At 43.1% G+C, this 16,713-nt stretch overlaps 1 protein-coding gene across 1 annotated transcript; it reads right to left on the minus strand.

Annotated features, from left to right (window-relative positions):
- Positions 1–1,834: 1,834 nt before the first annotated feature.
- MRPS36 (mitochondrial ribosomal protein S36) lies at positions 1,835–5,836 on the minus strand. The gene is made up of 4 exons (XM_054178313.1): positions 5,730–5,836; positions 4,888–4,951; positions 4,247–4,449; positions 1,835–2,206 (listed from the first exon to the last, which is right to left on the minus strand). Exons 1-4 carry the CDS (start codon positions 5,766–5,768, stop codon positions 2,189–2,191), a joined length of 324 nt encoding a protein of 107 aa, XP_054034288.1. The 5' UTR covers positions 5,769–5,836; the 3' UTR covers positions 1,835–2,188.
- Between the last annotated feature and the right edge of the window lie 10,877 nt (positions 5,837–16,713).

The following is a 16,713-nucleotide window of genomic DNA, read 5'->3' on the forward strand; positions in this document are numbered from 1 at the left end:
AATCAAGCATATTGTACACCTGTAACTGGGCACACAGTGTTGGCCAAGTGAAACCATTTAAATAAATGTCTAGCTTACAGTGATGTGGGTTAACGTATGAGTGAAACATTGCACTGGTTTTCTAAGGACCATTGACCGGGCTGTACGGGGGAAGCTGTTCACTGTGAATAAACAGTGCTCACCTCACTAGCAACTCTGTCCTTCAGGGGTGGCTGATAGATTTTTTGAGAGGTCCCAGCTGACTGGAGATTGGCAAATCTACAAGAAGGGCTGGAAGGAGAACCTGGGAAAACTACAGAGCTGCCCATCTGTCCTCAGTGTTGGGGAAGATCATAGAGCAGATCATCGTGACTGCTATTATAGTATGTGCAGGACCCGCTTAGTGGATGCGTGAAAGGCCATGGGTATTGTTTACGTGGACTTTTGTAAAGCCTTTGACGCTGTCTCCAACAGCGCTCTCCTGGAGAAACTGGCTGTTTATAGCCAATGGGTGGATGTTTCACTGGGTAAAAACATGGATGGATTGGCCCAAAGAGTGGTGGTAAAGGGAGTTAAATCCAGTTGGCAGCCAGTCACAAGTGGTGTTTCCCAGGGCTCAGGTTTTGGGCCAGTTTTGTTTAGTATCTTTATCACTGATTGGGATGAGATGGTTGAATGCACTCTCATAGAAAGTCTGCAGGTGACACTCATCTGTGAGGGAGCGTTGATCTGCTTGAGGGTAGTGAAGGAAAAGAGTTAAAAAGTTTAGGCTGTGTTTAGTGTCTTGTCATTCTTTGACAGACTCCTACTGATTTATACTGAATTTAAGATAAGATACTTTGCAGCTGCCACTTTGTTTATGCACATAGGTAAGGGGAACTGTCTGTTTCCCCCCCCCCCCACCTTCTTCTCCAAACCTCCCTCAGACAATTCTTCCTTTATAAAGACACTGCTACAGGCTTGGAGCAAAGTGGGTGGGAAGCAGCCCAGCAGAGGAAGACTTGGGGGTGTTGACTGACAACTGGCTGAACATGAGCCAACAGTATGCCTAAGTGGCCAAGTAAGCCAACAGCATCCTGACCTGTATCAGGAAGTGTGACCACCAGGACGAGGGTATCAAGTGTACGTTACACTGGGAGGCCACACCTTGAGTAAGGTGTTCAGTTTGGGGGATTCTTACTACAAGAAAGACATTGAGGTGCTGGAGCAGGTCCAAGATGAGTAATGCATCTGGTGAAGGGCCTGGAGAACTGGTCATATGAGGAGCAGCTGAGGTAACTGAGATTGTTAAATCTGGAGAAGAGGAGACTAAGTAGAGATCTTCTTGATCCCTACAATTACCTGGTCTCTCCTCCCTAGTAACAAGTGATAGGATGAGTGTAAATGGCCTCAAGTTGCACTGGGGAAGGGAGGCGGGGAGGTGTTTACATTTGATATTTAGAAGAAATTTCTTCATTGAAAGGATTACTAAAAACTGAAACAGGCTCCCCAGGGAGGTAGCTGAATCATCTTCCTTAGAGGTGTTTTTAAAAGACACAGAGATGTGGTGCTAAGGGGCATGGTTTAGCACCAGACTTGGTAGAGTTAGATCATGATTGGACTCAATGACCTTAAAGATCTTCTCCAACCAAAACAATTCTAGCTCATGCTGCAGTTCCCATTAAACAAAAATCCGTAAGATGCAAGAACTTGTTAGCAGAAGAAATGTTTATCAGCAAACCATGAAAATATAACTGTTGCAATGTATGTTTCTAGTTGAGTTTGCCTTATTAATGTATCATTGTAATACTAAAATACACACCCCCTTAAGCCAAGAAGCCCCTTACCTACAAGACCACCCCTCTCAGACCATCTCCAAGAACATGTCAGTGTCCATTTCCTTCCCATAAAGTCATTCCTGATAAGACATCTAAATCTTTCCAAGTAGAAAAATAAAATTACTGTGTTAGATTGTCAAGTTTGCAAATGGCTAATTAGAAAAGTATTTTAATAGCATGGACATCAAATATATTCAGTTGCTAGTTAGCCATCAATAGAAAATTCTTAATCACAAATTAATACATAGCATGTTGTGTCGAACTTGTCACCCTTCCTATGGGTTTTTTATTAAAGCTATTGGACTACAAGAATTTCTAACATTAAGGAAATGCATTTATTGTGAATATAATACTTCGTTCTTCAACAGTGGCCAGTGAGATATCTTCCATACTTATTCTGGACCTCCACGCTGTAAAAGAAAAGCAGATAGTTAAATGGATTCCACTGAAAGAACAGGAAATTGAGACCAATTTGCACTGTTCTAGAGTAACAGACAAATGTTCTAGTTTTAATTTCCGATTTATACATTCATTTTTTCCATCAACATAAGAACATGCACATAGTGTCAAATATTAACACCTACCAGTAACAACTCCATTTTTATCAGGGGAGAATACAGTGTATGCAACCTACCCTAACATTACAAGCAGTTCCATGTCTCCTGCTCAGAAAAACCTGAATCTTACTCATTTTAGAAAGGTCTGGCAAACACAGCAGTAGTGAACACAAGTTTTAGAATTATTTTCACTGCCCAAATTCCAAAGTGCAAAGTAAAATAAAGCCAGGATGAGTCATGACTCCTTATTTTCCAAGCAAAGTGATTTAACAATTTACCTAACTATTAGAAAAAAGATGCTATAGGTCAAGAAGTGTGTTACTATGGGAACTAACTAATTTTATTTCTAATTATAATACCCTATTCACCTACATGAAGGAAAACTCATTTCCTCTATTATAATGACTACACCCTAGGTGTCCTTATCATTTAACAAGGCTATGCAAATATCTTTCCATTTCAAACACACCCATCTCACAAGTTCTTCAAATCTTGTGCATTTCCCTCTTTCAAGCATCAGTGTTTACAGCTGAGAATTGTTACAGAACAATAGCATGCTGTTCTTCCCCTTTGCATAAAATACTGTATTGGCAAATAGTGCAGGGGAAAGATCAAGTTTAATAAAGCACTGTGACTATTAGAAAGAGAAGAGCTAATTACTAATAATAGTTTAAGAAATATTTTGGATTTCAATCACCTGGCAATAGCCTTTGCTGGTCATAGAGCAGATGCCTGTACTCCTATCCAGCACATTCAAATTACACATTAACAGCTGTTGCAAAAACAGGTGGTGATGCTGATTAATGTATGCTCTGACTTATAACTAGCTATCTGCATATCTGTTTTATCTCTCTAGTGAGTGACACCATATGCTACTAATTAGTGAGATTTAGGTATACTCTCTGCATTAAAAATTTGTAGCTTGGGTAGTGTGAATCAAAGCCATGAAAGCCATGAAAGCTGGGAGCGCACTCTCTGCAGAGGGACCTTGACTGACTGGACAGATGGGCAGAGTCCAATGGAATGGCATTCAACAAGTCCAAGTGCCGGGTGCTGCACTTTGGCCACGGCAACCCCATGCAGAGCTACAGGCTGGGGTCAGAGTGGCTGGAAAGCTCCTAGACAGAGAGGGACCTGGGGGTGCTGATTGACAGCCACCTAAACATGAGCCAGCAGTGTGCCCAGGTGGCCAAGAAGGCCAATGGCATCCTGGCCTGCATTAGGAATAGTGTGGCCAGCAGGAGCAGGGAAGTCATTGTGCCGCTGTACTCTGCATTGGTTAGGCCACACCTTCAGTCCTGTGTCCAGTTCTGGGCCCCTCAGTTTAAAAAGGACATCAAGACACTTGAGCATGTCCAGAGAAGGGCAACAAGGCTGGTGAGAGGCCTTGAGCACAAGCCCTAGGAGGAGAGGCTGAGGGAGCTGGGATTGTTTAGCCTGGAGAAGAGGAGGATCAGGGGTGACCTCATTGCCCTCTACAACTACCTGAAAGGTGGTTGTGGCCAGGAAGGGGTTGGTCTCTTCTCCCAGGCAACCAGCACCAGAACAAGGGGACACAGTCCCAAGCTGCATCAGGGGAAGTTTAGGCTCGAGGTGAGGAGAAAGTTCTTCATGGAGAGAGTCATTTGTCATTGGAATAGGCTGCCCAGGGAGGTGGTGGAGTCACCGTCCCTGGAGGTGTTCAAGAGGGGATTGGACGTGGCACTTGGTGCCATGGTCTAGTCATGAGGTCTGTGGTAACAGGTTGGACTCGATGATCCTCGAGGTCTCTTCCAACCTTAGTGATACTGTGCTACTGTAATACTGTAATACCAGATTTGAAACTTCGAAGGTAGAGAAATAAGTCAAATGTTACATAAATACAAACAATATACCCCAATAAGTAAGACTTACTTGAATATATTCAATCTCTTCATCAGACATAAGTTTCCTTTTGTATTTCTGAGGTAAGAGTCTTGCTAATTCAGAAGTGTCTGGTATACCTTGTACTCTACTAACAGGTGAAATATTCTGAAAGGCTGGTGATCTGCCTCCTATGGACTCCTGTGCTTTTGAATCATGGAGAGATGGCACACTTGCTTGTAGAGATTCCTGCACTGAAACCCAGAGGGAAATCCACTTACAGAGATGTAACAAGACTGTGAAAATAATGAGCGAGCAGCCAACAGCAGTCACCAGCTATTGACAATCTTCTTCATTATAGTAAATACTGAGAAGAATTACAACACTCCTCAATGTATTTTCATTGTTGTTAAATAGCACAGTGAAAAAACTCTGACAATGAAAGAAAGTATGTTTCGAGTGGTAGCAGAGAAACCAGCCTATGCCCTAACAAAGCTTTTTCACTGGAAGCATAAATACCCTAAGTGTGTGTAGGCAATTATGTAGAAAGATAAAGAACAACTATGTTTCAGCAACTTTACTTAAAGTCAGTTGAGCTGTGCAGTGAAACAGGAAAATTGTCTGCTGCTTTACATAAAACAGTTAATGTGAAGAAATGTGGTGCAAGTTGTATCTGTAGATGAAGTACTTACTTTTGGGTTTAGGACTACTTTTTCTGTCTGGGAACTTAATTAATGGCGTGTGTGGCTTGACCACCTAGAACAAGGCAAGGTAGTAGGAAAAACAAGGAGAATAAAATGTATTTCTAGGCAGACATTACCTTCACAACAATAAAATTGAACATAACAACATACTGAACAACCATTTGTATTGTGCTGCTTTCCGCAGCACCACTCTGGCACTACTTATGACACAGCTACGTTTATCCCGGCAGAAATTTCACCTTTAAAGGCATTCCTCTGACACCATGTCCGGAGCAGGAACAAACAGTCTCTTCCTTTTCTCACAGCAGTATGTGTGGTTGTGCAGAAATGGTTATTGCAGTCACATACACGATTACAAAGCATCAGCATAGGAATTGCAAGCAGTGCTTCGCTTGTAGGTGTTTGTTCACCTGTCTGGATGGCTTTGACCAGGCCCATTAAGAAAAAGCTTTAAATTATAAGGCTTGGGGTAGTTGAAACCATACAGCTTACTTTTGAAGCACATCGTTTAAAGCCTCCGTATCTCACCTTCACCTTGCAGGGAGACTGCCAGCTAGCCCCCTTCCGCTCTTCAAAAGGGCACAAAAGCCCTGTAGCATCCTTTGGCAACAGAGACCCAGGCACCGGCATCAAATGACCGGCGACAGCGGGTGGGCCCCTTCTACATTCCCTCTTCCCCCACGCCAAGGACACCGGCCCCCCCGACGGCACACAGGCCCCAGCCGCATCAGGCCCTGGCGGTCGCACGCCAGGCGAGACCCGCCGCCCTCGCCAGGCTCCCGGCCCTAGCTACCCCCCGACTCCCCACTCCGCAGGCCAAACGCCGTTACCTGAACGACCCTAGCGGCAGCCGCCATCTTACTGCCCATGGCGACCCGCCCGCCCTCGCGGCGCCGCCCCGCCCTCCGCGCCTGCGGACAGCGCCGGGCACAGCCCTCCGCGGGCGGGGCCTAGGCTGCTGGAAGGCAGGGGTGGCAGCGCGTTGAAAGTAAACCAAACCAAACCAAACCCAACCCCGCCACCAAACTAACAACAAAACTACCAAAACACAATAACGTTGCAAGAAATTTTGTGTTTTATTCGATTAGGGTAAAACCATACCTAGTAAAAGCTGGTGGCCACTAAAGCAAAAGCAGCTACTTCAGTGTAGCACATGCTCCGATATGACAACTTTTCTTCAAAGCTAAAATAGAATTGTCCATTGGACACTTGAAATAGTGCTAGCAACTATGCAGCTAAGCAGTAAGTCACTTCCATTTTACTTGGATTTTTCCTAGGGTTGTCATATTTTACTTCATGGAACAGTATCTACAGGTTGCAACTACTGATGCAAGCTCTGCATAATTTATCAGTATGCAGCACATTCCAAGGGGTAGTTAAAATTAATATTTCAAAGTCTTTAAAATGATACATAATGAGAAAAAACTTCATACAAGCTTCAAGGACTGACTGAATCACCTTTTCCAGTTTGGGTTTTTCACAGGGGCAATGCAGAGTCATGCATCCTGTCTGAACTCTGGAGCCAGCTGGTGCTCGGGGGAAAATGACACAACTTTGGGTTAACTCCTCTTTTATATAAAAGCCGGAAATTAATACATATTATTTCTTGTACTACTGTGGCCTTGCAGCTAGACACCAGTATTTGGGACAGGACAGCTGTCAAGTGTGTCTTCAGGTAGTTTTCATAAGCTATCCTACCTGTTCAAATAGTCACTGCGTATCAGGAGTTAAATTTTGCCTCCTGGCTCCAGTCCAAGTCTTTAGAGAGAACCACCACCTACAGAATAGTTACACCTCCGTAAGTATGCTTTGATGATTCGTATTAGCCTCAAGTTTAGTACATTGATTATATACGTTGCATGAAATTAAAAAGTTTCGCTTGATTCACGGGAAACTGACATGTTTTTCAAGCTGTAGAAGAATCTCCTTTAGAGATGGATCTTCTGCCCAGTCAAGTCCGCTTGCAATTATGATATTCTATTAAAAAGAAAGGTTATTGATTAAATAAAGGCTTTAAAAACAATTATTCCTAGTAAAATCTCTCAAAAGGTGTCAGTTTCATTTTTAATTTGTGAGCCTTTGAAATTCATAGCAGTGTCTGAAATAGAATGGGGGGCAAAGAAGGGAAATACCTTTTTAGATTGCATTGTTAATACATAGGCAAGGAAAAAAAAAGGCAGTGCTTTGAATTTCCTAGATGTGTTTGCACATCATCCCTATTTTAAACATAGGAATTTAGAGGACATTTTTTAAAAATACATAGAATAGTTTGCCTGAAACACAAGATATCATAGTTAACATTCTCACCCTGACATTCTGGAATGAAAATGGGAATTAATCAATCTAACCAGAGCAAATTTGCTTTACTTATAACTCAGAAGACTTCAAGAATAGAAAACCAGGAGATTGTATTCCTAGAACTATCTAAACCCCACTGAAACATTTAGTGTCTCAACTTGAGATGTATCGTTACCAACAGAAACTAGTAGGATATGGGGTGAAATACAGTAACATGTGACTCTGTCCTTGAAATTCTTCTGAATATCCAAATTCACAGCCTGGTTACATCCTGTCTTCTATCTGAAGCTTTCCAGTACATTCTTTTTCCCAGTCCAAATTTTTAAAATAAACTTTGTGTACTTGACTGGGATTTCATAACCTGTTTGAAGATAAACTCAAAAGCACTGCAGTTGCAATTTACCATTCTCTGTGCCTCCTGTCTTTGTATTTTGCACTGATCTGTGGGCCCAGGCAAAGGGCACCAGGACAAATCACAGTGAGAGGCAGACCTTTAATAGAACCCCTCTGAGCACTGGAAGCTGAAGGAGGAGGTCGTTCCATCCTTCATGATATTTTCTTCATGAGCTTGAAAGCTACCTCGCTGAAAGTATTTGGAGACCAGCTGTGGTTACAGGTCAAGGCTTTCACAGCAGGCAATGCAAACAGAATTGCACATGGTCAGAAGCAGCAATCTGGCTTGCTGACAATCACAGGATTAAGATCTACTTATTTTTCCTAACTGTACGATAAGGGAACTGATTTAAGGGGATGTGAGGGAGACTCATTGTTAGGAAATGCAATGAGAGAACGTCTGTCATTCCTATGACAGACATTCTGAGAAAAAGCATTTTTTTTTGTACAAAGGAATAAAGAAAGAATGATAGCCTGTCTCTAAACTCCAAAAAGAATTATTCCTAAGGAGTTTGTGAGAGTTCTGCACTTTTAGTCTTTTAAGCAATAGTTTTCCTTTGATACAGCAGTTGTTACATTGTTAAAGTTTTAAGAAAACACGTTGGTTTGAAATTACATTTACCAAACACTACCTTATCTAAACTTCTAAAAGCTACAATATATTACCTGGAACATATTTTGAATTATTGTAGTAAGGTCTCTTTCTCTTCTTAACTTCTCATGTACTTCTATCATTTCACTCCCTTCCTTCCTTGCTTGTTTCTCCTTTTGGTTTTCCACCATGGTATGAATTTCCTTTAGTGTCTGTTGGCCGACTTTTTGTAGTGCTGTTGGGTTAATAAACAGTTAGCTTAGCAGTAGAACTTAAATATACTTTTTTTCCCCTCACAGACATCTAAGGCAATTCCACTGCAATAACCCAAACTTCATAGTCCATCCCTTCTCTCCAGTACATGTACCTCAAGATATTCCTTTCACACAAAAGGAAACATGCTGTAGCTACCTGGTATCAAACTATATTGACTGAGTTTTGCTAGTTAGAGTACTTTGTATGCTACCTGCATTTCCAGACAGACAATTTGAACATCTGTCCTACACTCCAGCTTTAGCTGTTGTAACTTTTGTAGTCAGAAGCTTTCAAGACCCTCTCCCCTTTTTCAAATTTAATCAAAACCAAACTCTAAACTTGTTTTGTATAGACATATGTACACACATATACACACCAGTAATATTAGTAACTTTTACATGAAACTAGACTCAATAAAACTCTTCATGGACAGTTCATGTACTGAAAGAATACTGACACAGCACTCCTCTTATTTGTAAAGATATTAGGGATGTTCACTATTCCTATAAAGACAGATATTTCCTTGTATTTGTGGCTGTAAATGTATATAGCACTCCATATGCTTGAAACAACAGTTGTTAAAAGTATTGGCAAACCTGATCATATGACAGTAGGAGCATTCAAAAACCATATTTGCCTTATTTAAGTTTTAAAGATTGACTTCATATCTAAATATGACCCCCTGTAAGGAGCCTAATACCAAAATATGTAATATCATGAGAGATCTTTGTAAGTAAATCTCCTCCACTATTCTGCAAACATTTCATAAAGGTGCAGTCTAATTTAAAAATCCCTTTAGATGTTGTAGAGCCAACTTAAATTACTAAATAACATGTAATTTTCTGTCAAGTTTACACTAAAAAATGTCACCACATTCTTTGATTGTCAGTCTCATGATTCATTAGATAAGACAAGCTCAGTTTTACAGTACTTTTTACTCTTTTCAGAGATTTTATATGTTGAGAGTTCTGCAATTACTTCAGATGAAACCTAATTTTGCTACAAGAACTTCCAAATATGAATTACACATTAAAATATAAACCAAACATACTTACAGAGTCTTTTCTTTTTAATCTCAAATAATTTCTGTTTCTTCACATGTGCTCGCTGAAAGAAAAAAGTATTTTCCAGACTCCTGGCTCAAAAATGATAGTGAAAGATGATAATTCAATCCACAAAAACAGTTAAGGGCAGCTCTAGAAGCAGACTCTCTTACATACTCCCTTTAAGTAATCATTCCAGTAATTTTAACACCAGTGGTAACCACACCCCTTAGGCCACATAATTAGCTTTGAATGACTTGAGCAATTGTGTTACTTTAACATTACAGTGCTGCTCACATTGAGGTTGATAGACCTACACAACTGCAACAGAGACCACAAGTGCCACATACCTTCTCACCTTCAATTATTGCACTGCTGAGCATTACTATTTGTTTAATAGCATCCAGGATAAGTCTAAGGAAGGAAACACAGTTGTACACCTTAAGACCATTAACCTAAGTCAGCAGCATAAAAGTTTTAATCAAGGTTATATGGATTAAACAAAAAAATCCCCACTTCCCCCAACACCAAGATAAAGCATACTTCTTTTATATACATGCTGCACCCATTTTCATGGTTAGTATACCAAGAATAAGACCAAATAGTTTCCTTATTTTCAGTCAGTTTCTGTAACATTTCAATTCAGAGAGCTTAGAATAGAATAGAATTAACCAGGTTGGAAGAGACCTTCGAGATCATCATGTCCAACCCATCATCCAACACTACCCAATCAACTAAATCATACAACCAAGCATCCTGTCAAGCCTCGCCCTGAACACCCCCAGCGTCGGCGACCCCACCACCTCCTCAGGCAGCCCATTCCAGTGGGCAATCACTCTCTCTGTGTAAAACTTCCTCCTAACCTCCAGCCTAAACCTCCCCTGTCGCAGCCTGAGACTGTGTCCTCTTGTTCTGGTACTGGTTGCCTGGGAGAAGAGACCCACCTCCGCCTCACTACAACCCCCCTTCAGGTAGTTGTAGAGAGCAATAAGGTCACCCCTGAGTCTCCTCTTCTCCAGACTAAGCAACCCCAGCTCCCTCAATCTCTCCTCATAGGGCTTGTGCTCAAAGCCCCTCACCAACCTTGTTGCCCTTCTCTGGACACGCTCCAGCACGTCAACATCCTTCCTAAACTGAGGGGCCCAGAACTGGACTCAAGGTGCGGCCTAACCAGTGCAGTGTACAGGGGCAGAATGACCTCCCTGCTCCTGCTGGCCACACTGTTCCTGATGCAGGCCAGGATGCCATTGGCCCTCCTGGCTGCCTGGGCGCACTGCAGGCTCATGTTCAGTCTACCGTCAACCAGCACCCCCAGGTCTCTCTCAGCCTGACTGCTCTCCAGCCACTCTGACCCCAGCCTGTAGCTCTGCATGGGGTTGCTGTGGCCAATGTGCAGAACCTGGCACTTGGATGTGTTAAATCTCATGCCGTTGGACTCTGCCCATCTGCCCAGCCTGTCAAGGTCCCTCTGCAGAGCCTCTCTACCCTCCAGCAGATCAACTCCTGCCCCCAGCTTGGTGTCATCAGCAAATTGGACTTGATGCCCTCATCCAGATCATCAATAAAGATGTTAAAGAGCATAGAGGGTATCAAGGAAGCTTTGCCACCTGAGAACAGCTTAAACATGAAGCACAGCACATGGCAGGGATGTCAAGAAGATGGAATGGTTTTAGCTGCATTTCTGACAGAAATTACCTTTCTCACATTTCATATACACACATCTGTTAATATCGGGCAGGAAATCAAAAGTAACATTAAACATGTTGGAAGCTTTCAGTTCTTTTTCAAAGACTTTAAGCTCCTACACAATTAATGGAGGCAGCAAAGCAGAGGCAAGGCTCTGTTACAAGCCTGTAATATGTACTCTGATATTATAAATGCAGGTAACTCACACATTAAAGACAAACTACTTAACTACAAACAGTTCTCATTAGTGAATCAAAAATTACTAAAATTATCTTTAATCAAAGGTAAATCTACACAGAGTATAAGAATTCTGATCACACTGATTCTAGAGAGAAGGTGAATGGTATATCATTAAGTCAAAACTGGAAGGAAGGTTGCTTTTAAAAAAGTATATAATGAAATAATGTAGAAATGTGCCATATTAAGCTGTACAAAGTCCATTCCTTTTCTAGCTGTCCTTTCCCCAACACCACCTTACCGGGAATCATTATCACTGTCTGTCATTGTGTATTTCAGGGCAGCCATCATCTGGATCCTGCATAGCATGGGGGAGAAGCGTAACTAACGAAAACCGATCTAAATCTACTTCTCTCAGTTACTTATAACTAACAAAAGAGGTATTTCCAAGTTTATATTTACATTCACTTTCACATTAGTATTCTATATAGATACACAATACTCTGTACCTTTTAACTATCACACTCCTTTAATAACAGGCTTTAACTTGCAACAAGAAAGGCCTATCAGTGATTAACTGTGAGAGCAAAAACTCCTTTTCTCTCTTCCCAAACTCTGATACCTTTATTCCTAGTTTTTGGATGAGGGAAGCTAGGTAAAGATAGGAATTCAAATGAACTGCCAAGCAACACAGCTTCCACCTTGTCACAGGCATTTGTAAAATACTGCCAAGAAACATTATTACTAATTCATGTATTCAGATTTTCACAATTTTGCAGGAACCTTTGTGTTTGCACATTCAATTTGTAACTTTTTATTGTTGTTGTCATCCTTTTTAATCCACATTCTTACTAGTTCAGTGGTACTACACATCAAAATCCTATTGTAATCAGAATTACGTATACAAGCATGTATGTATGCACACAAACAGAAAACCTCCAAATAATCAGGAAAAAAAATCTACCTCTCCAAGGCTAATGTCTTGTTCTGGAAAGACCCTGTTACATCCTCCATATCAATTTCCAAATTGTCTCTGGCACTGAAAGAAAATCAAATCAACCAACATCAAAAGTGTGAAGACTGAAAGAAAAAAAATACAAAAGCACTATCACATTTTAAACTTTCTCTCTCTGTATCTAAAGTAAGAATTTTTCCTGTGAACCACAAATTATCAAGACCAGGAACACTTTAGCACAAGGAACTATATTAGTGAATCCTGGCCAACACAAGAAACACAGCAAATTTGGGAGCCACATCAGATACAGAACTACATTAGAAGATTAATTAAAATATTTCTTCTTCACTTTCTTTCTACTTCCTTTATTTTCACCAGGCTGTTTGTTAGCCCCGAGAGTTACTAAAAGGGAGTATAAACTGGAAGACAATCTCCAAGCTCAGTTCCCAACATCACTCCTCTTTATTTTAAAATACATCCAAAGTCTGAAGTTACCTAGTAACATACTGTAGTGGGTTGAAAGGAAAAGCTCTGCTTTCCCTCCCCCACTGAGAAAGAAACCGTGGCTAAAACCCAGTCGGAGAAATGAAATTATATTTTACAAGGAAACAGATTATATGTAACACAACAAATACAGGTATTTTACAATATATACAGGAATATACAGCAAATAAACACAGTCAGAAACCAGACCCCCAACAGAGGGGGCTTCCCCCTGTGCCCCCTTCATCCCCCCTACCTCCCTTCTCCCCCAAAGAGGTAGAAAATGAAACAAAGAGTGGGGGTTAGCACAGCAGAGGACTATGCACAGGGAGTGTGTTAATTCGTATCTCTTGGCAAGAAGCCCGGAAGTCGTCCAGCTGACAGGGACAGCGAAGAAAGGAAGACTGAGAGAAAGTCCCAGCTGCGCTGGGTCCAATCTCACCTCCCACCTTACTTGGCAAATTAAAATCATTTAGAATACCAAAATATTTTATAAACATTTAGCCAGTGTGCGGCTTTCTTAAAGGTGCAGCCTCAAACAATCACACATACCCATCGTAACAGTTTTCGTCAGTGATGTGAACAAAGCCATTTTCTTTATCTGCAAAGAAACACCACGATAGAGACTTGTAAACACAAGCTACAGAGCACAAAAGATAAGCAGTTTGACAGCTGTAGTAACAATGTATTAGTCTCACCTGCACACATGATCATGTTTTTCAATTGTTAGTGAGACTACAGTATCAATCAGCTGTGTCAGAAAAATAATTAGGTTTTAAAATACTTCCATTTAGCATGGCTCTATGCAGCAGCTGGCTTGTTCAGTGGGAGAAGACGCACATGATGGAAACACAGAACAAGGAAAAACACCTTAAATCAAAGTTTTGGCAGAATTTTGGTAGTACTTCAGCCCCAGTGATCAGATTCCTGAAAACTGCCATCATGTGTCAGAATGTTAAGATTTTGAAGTGAAAACCAAGCAGGAGAAAGAGCAGTAAGAAATAATCATATGGAACTTCTGCAAGCATTTGAACACGTCTTCAGAAGCTATCCAGAAAATGCAGCAAGAAGCTCAACCATGAAAAAGGATTCGTTATTACAACGGGGGAAGGGGGTGTTGGAGGGAGTTGGGGTAGGAACAATCTTACTGCCACGAGCTGCACTGCTGCACTCTCTGAGCTGCTGCTTCAGCCGGTCCCTGAAGCTGGAGGAAAGTAAAACAACGGTCAGGGCCGCGGCCCTGGGAGTTGAGGGGGCCGCGCCACTGCCCCCACACTCCTCAGAGCGTCCACCCAGCGGATCCCCGACGTTCTCCCGGCCCCAGAACTGACCGAAGCAGGGTGAGGACATCCCTATTTACCACCGATCTCTTCTTAGCGACTGAGTCGTGGAGCAACGGCTCCATGGGTGCGCCTCCAAATAGCCCGCGCCTTCAAATTCGGCGCGCGTGCGCCTGAGCAGCGGTGGGTGATTGTTTCCGCTTGGCGGGGCTGGGGTCGGTTTGGCTCGGCTCTGCTCTCCAACAACCGTCGCGCTTCCGGCCTAGGGTTAGGCTTCCTCTCCTGTATCGGCATTTCGGCGCTTGGAAGGCAGGATCGGCGCCCTTTGGGCGGCTGGTGAGGGCTGGTGAGCTGGGATCCTGGCGCTCTGCAGCGGTGGGCGCAGGATGGCACTGAGGGAGCTTCATGCCTCTGGCATTCCTAAAGTAATAAGGGAAGGAATACAGTTAGATACTTGTGACAAAGACAAAAATATGTATGGGAAGAGGGGAAGGGCAAAAGAAAAATATCACTTCTAAACGATACAGCTCTGACCAATATTTTTTTTTAACAGAGATGATGGTAAGTAGGTAAGGCCAAAAATGTGCTACAAGAAGTAAACAGTTAATAGATCCACGCTTTAACTGGAGTAATCTGGCAGATGCCATTGCTGCTGCTTGTGAGAAACGAGCTCGCTGCTAAATTTTAAATATGATGGGATTAAAAGTAACTGGTGTCTTTACAAAGGAATAATTGTCTGAAAGGGAGTTGGAAGAAGGGAGGGGAACCAGGCAGTTTCCCTTATCTATGTGTACAAACAACAAAGCAGCAGCTGCAAAAGAGCTTTATCTTCAAATGAAGGTTAATCAGTGGGAGGCTGTCAGAAGGTGACATGGCTACGAACACAGCCTAAACTCTTAAAACTTTCAGACCAGAGCACAGGCTTAATAGACTACTAACTTCCCCACCCAGAAGAACCTAATTTAAATGAACACACGATGTATGCAGTAGGACGGTTGCATGTGAAGGGGGGACATGTAGTAGGCGTGTCGGGAAAGACTGTAAATCCCGAGTACCTTAGCTAAGGGGAAAGGGAGAGGGAAATTTACGGCAGAAGTTTAGGATAAAAGGGGAGCTGTGACTCCTGGCTCCACCAGGAATTGTCCTGTGGATTCTCCCTTTATTCGAATAAAGCCTGACTAAACTCTGTCTCCATTGTGAAGGGGAACTTCTAAGTCAAGAGAATTTTTCCTTACAAAAATAAACAGTTTATTATAAAATAAAGGCAAAACAGCCCTGGGCGCATAGCAGATTTGCTAAAAGCGTGCCATAATGGCATGAGTTGAACTTGCATAGATCTCAAACTTACTCATGTATGTCCATGAATCCCTTTATATTTCCCAAGCACACTCCCATCCCTCAGTCCTAGTCCCGCCTGTTGCTGGCGGCGGTTACATCAAGCCAGCCAGCCAGTCTCCGACGCCTCACTTCTCCCCTGCATTTCTCTCCCAATACATGTCCCACACAACACAGGCCAGACAGTCATCTCAAGGATTGAACCCTGTGGTCCCAAGCAATGCCCGGCACCCACCGGCACCCACCTTCCCTTTGCAAAAGCCAAATATAACAATTTCTCACAATTCCTCTCCTTCTTTCAGCGACATTTGGCTTGAGCCATAACAAGAAATCCTCCCAAGAGGATCCCTTTTAACCTCTCCCCACTTCTTCCCCCCCAAGGCCCACCATTTCATCTGTTTCAAAAGCTGTGGCAGTGGTGAAATGTGGGAACACCAGTTACGAGCGGTGTGAGCAATCTGGCAGTTCAGGCCTAAGAGCCTGAGTGGCGGCAGCGGCGGGCCCGGCCGTGCGCTCGGAGGAGCGGCGGCGGTGGCCCCGGCCGTGCGCTCGGGCTGCAGTAGGGCCGGCTCTGATTCTCTTTCCCCGATTTTCGGATGAGTTCCGAAAATGGCGCCGAGCACCTGCTTCCGCCTCCTTCTTCAGCGGGCTGTGGCGCAGCTCCTCCCTCTTCCGCGGGTGGAGGTTGTGCAGCCGGATGCTGTCCTGCCTCGGTACGCCAGCGCCCAGTGGGGGGTGCGGAGTGCCTCTGACATGCATCCGTGTAGCTTTGGTCCGCGTGAAAGCGGTTGGCTGCGGCACCCTGGATGGATTGAAAAAGGCAGTCGTGGAGCCGGATTGTTCCGACTGGCCTGCCCCAGGGGTGGAGAATTTGCCGCTGAATAGGAGAATAAAGGCTCGGCTGAGAAGTTATGAGGCTTTTTCCAGGTGACCAGGATGCCCAACGAATCCATGGAGAACTTGCATGGCAGAAGAGTGAACTCTGCATCGCTGGGAGGTTCCATTGGATGAAGGAAGAAGAACTGGAATGGACAGACACTTGAGCCTGAATGAGAGACTGTTGGGGTGGACGCCCAGATGAAGATATGGACTCCACCAGACATGTCATCAGAAGCTTTCTGATTTGATGATGTGTTTGGGTGCAGGGATTATGGTATGAAATAAGGGGTGGCTCCTGTCGTAGTTTGGGCTGGGTGCCCTCTGCTACAGGGGTGTTTCCTGTGTCCAGAAGTCCATCCCAGTGGGTGGACTCAGGAAATTAGGTATTTCTACCATAATCCCTTGCACCACTATAAATTTTGCGGTGGGGTCTGGCAC

The sequence above is a fragment of the Dryobates pubescens genome, chromosome Z (genome assembly GCF_014839835.1).
Source record: "Dryobates pubescens isolate bDryPub1 chromosome Z, bDryPub1.pri, whole genome shotgun sequence".
Taxonomy (NCBI): domain Eukaryota; kingdom Metazoa; phylum Chordata; class Aves; order Piciformes; family Picidae; genus Dryobates; species Dryobates pubescens.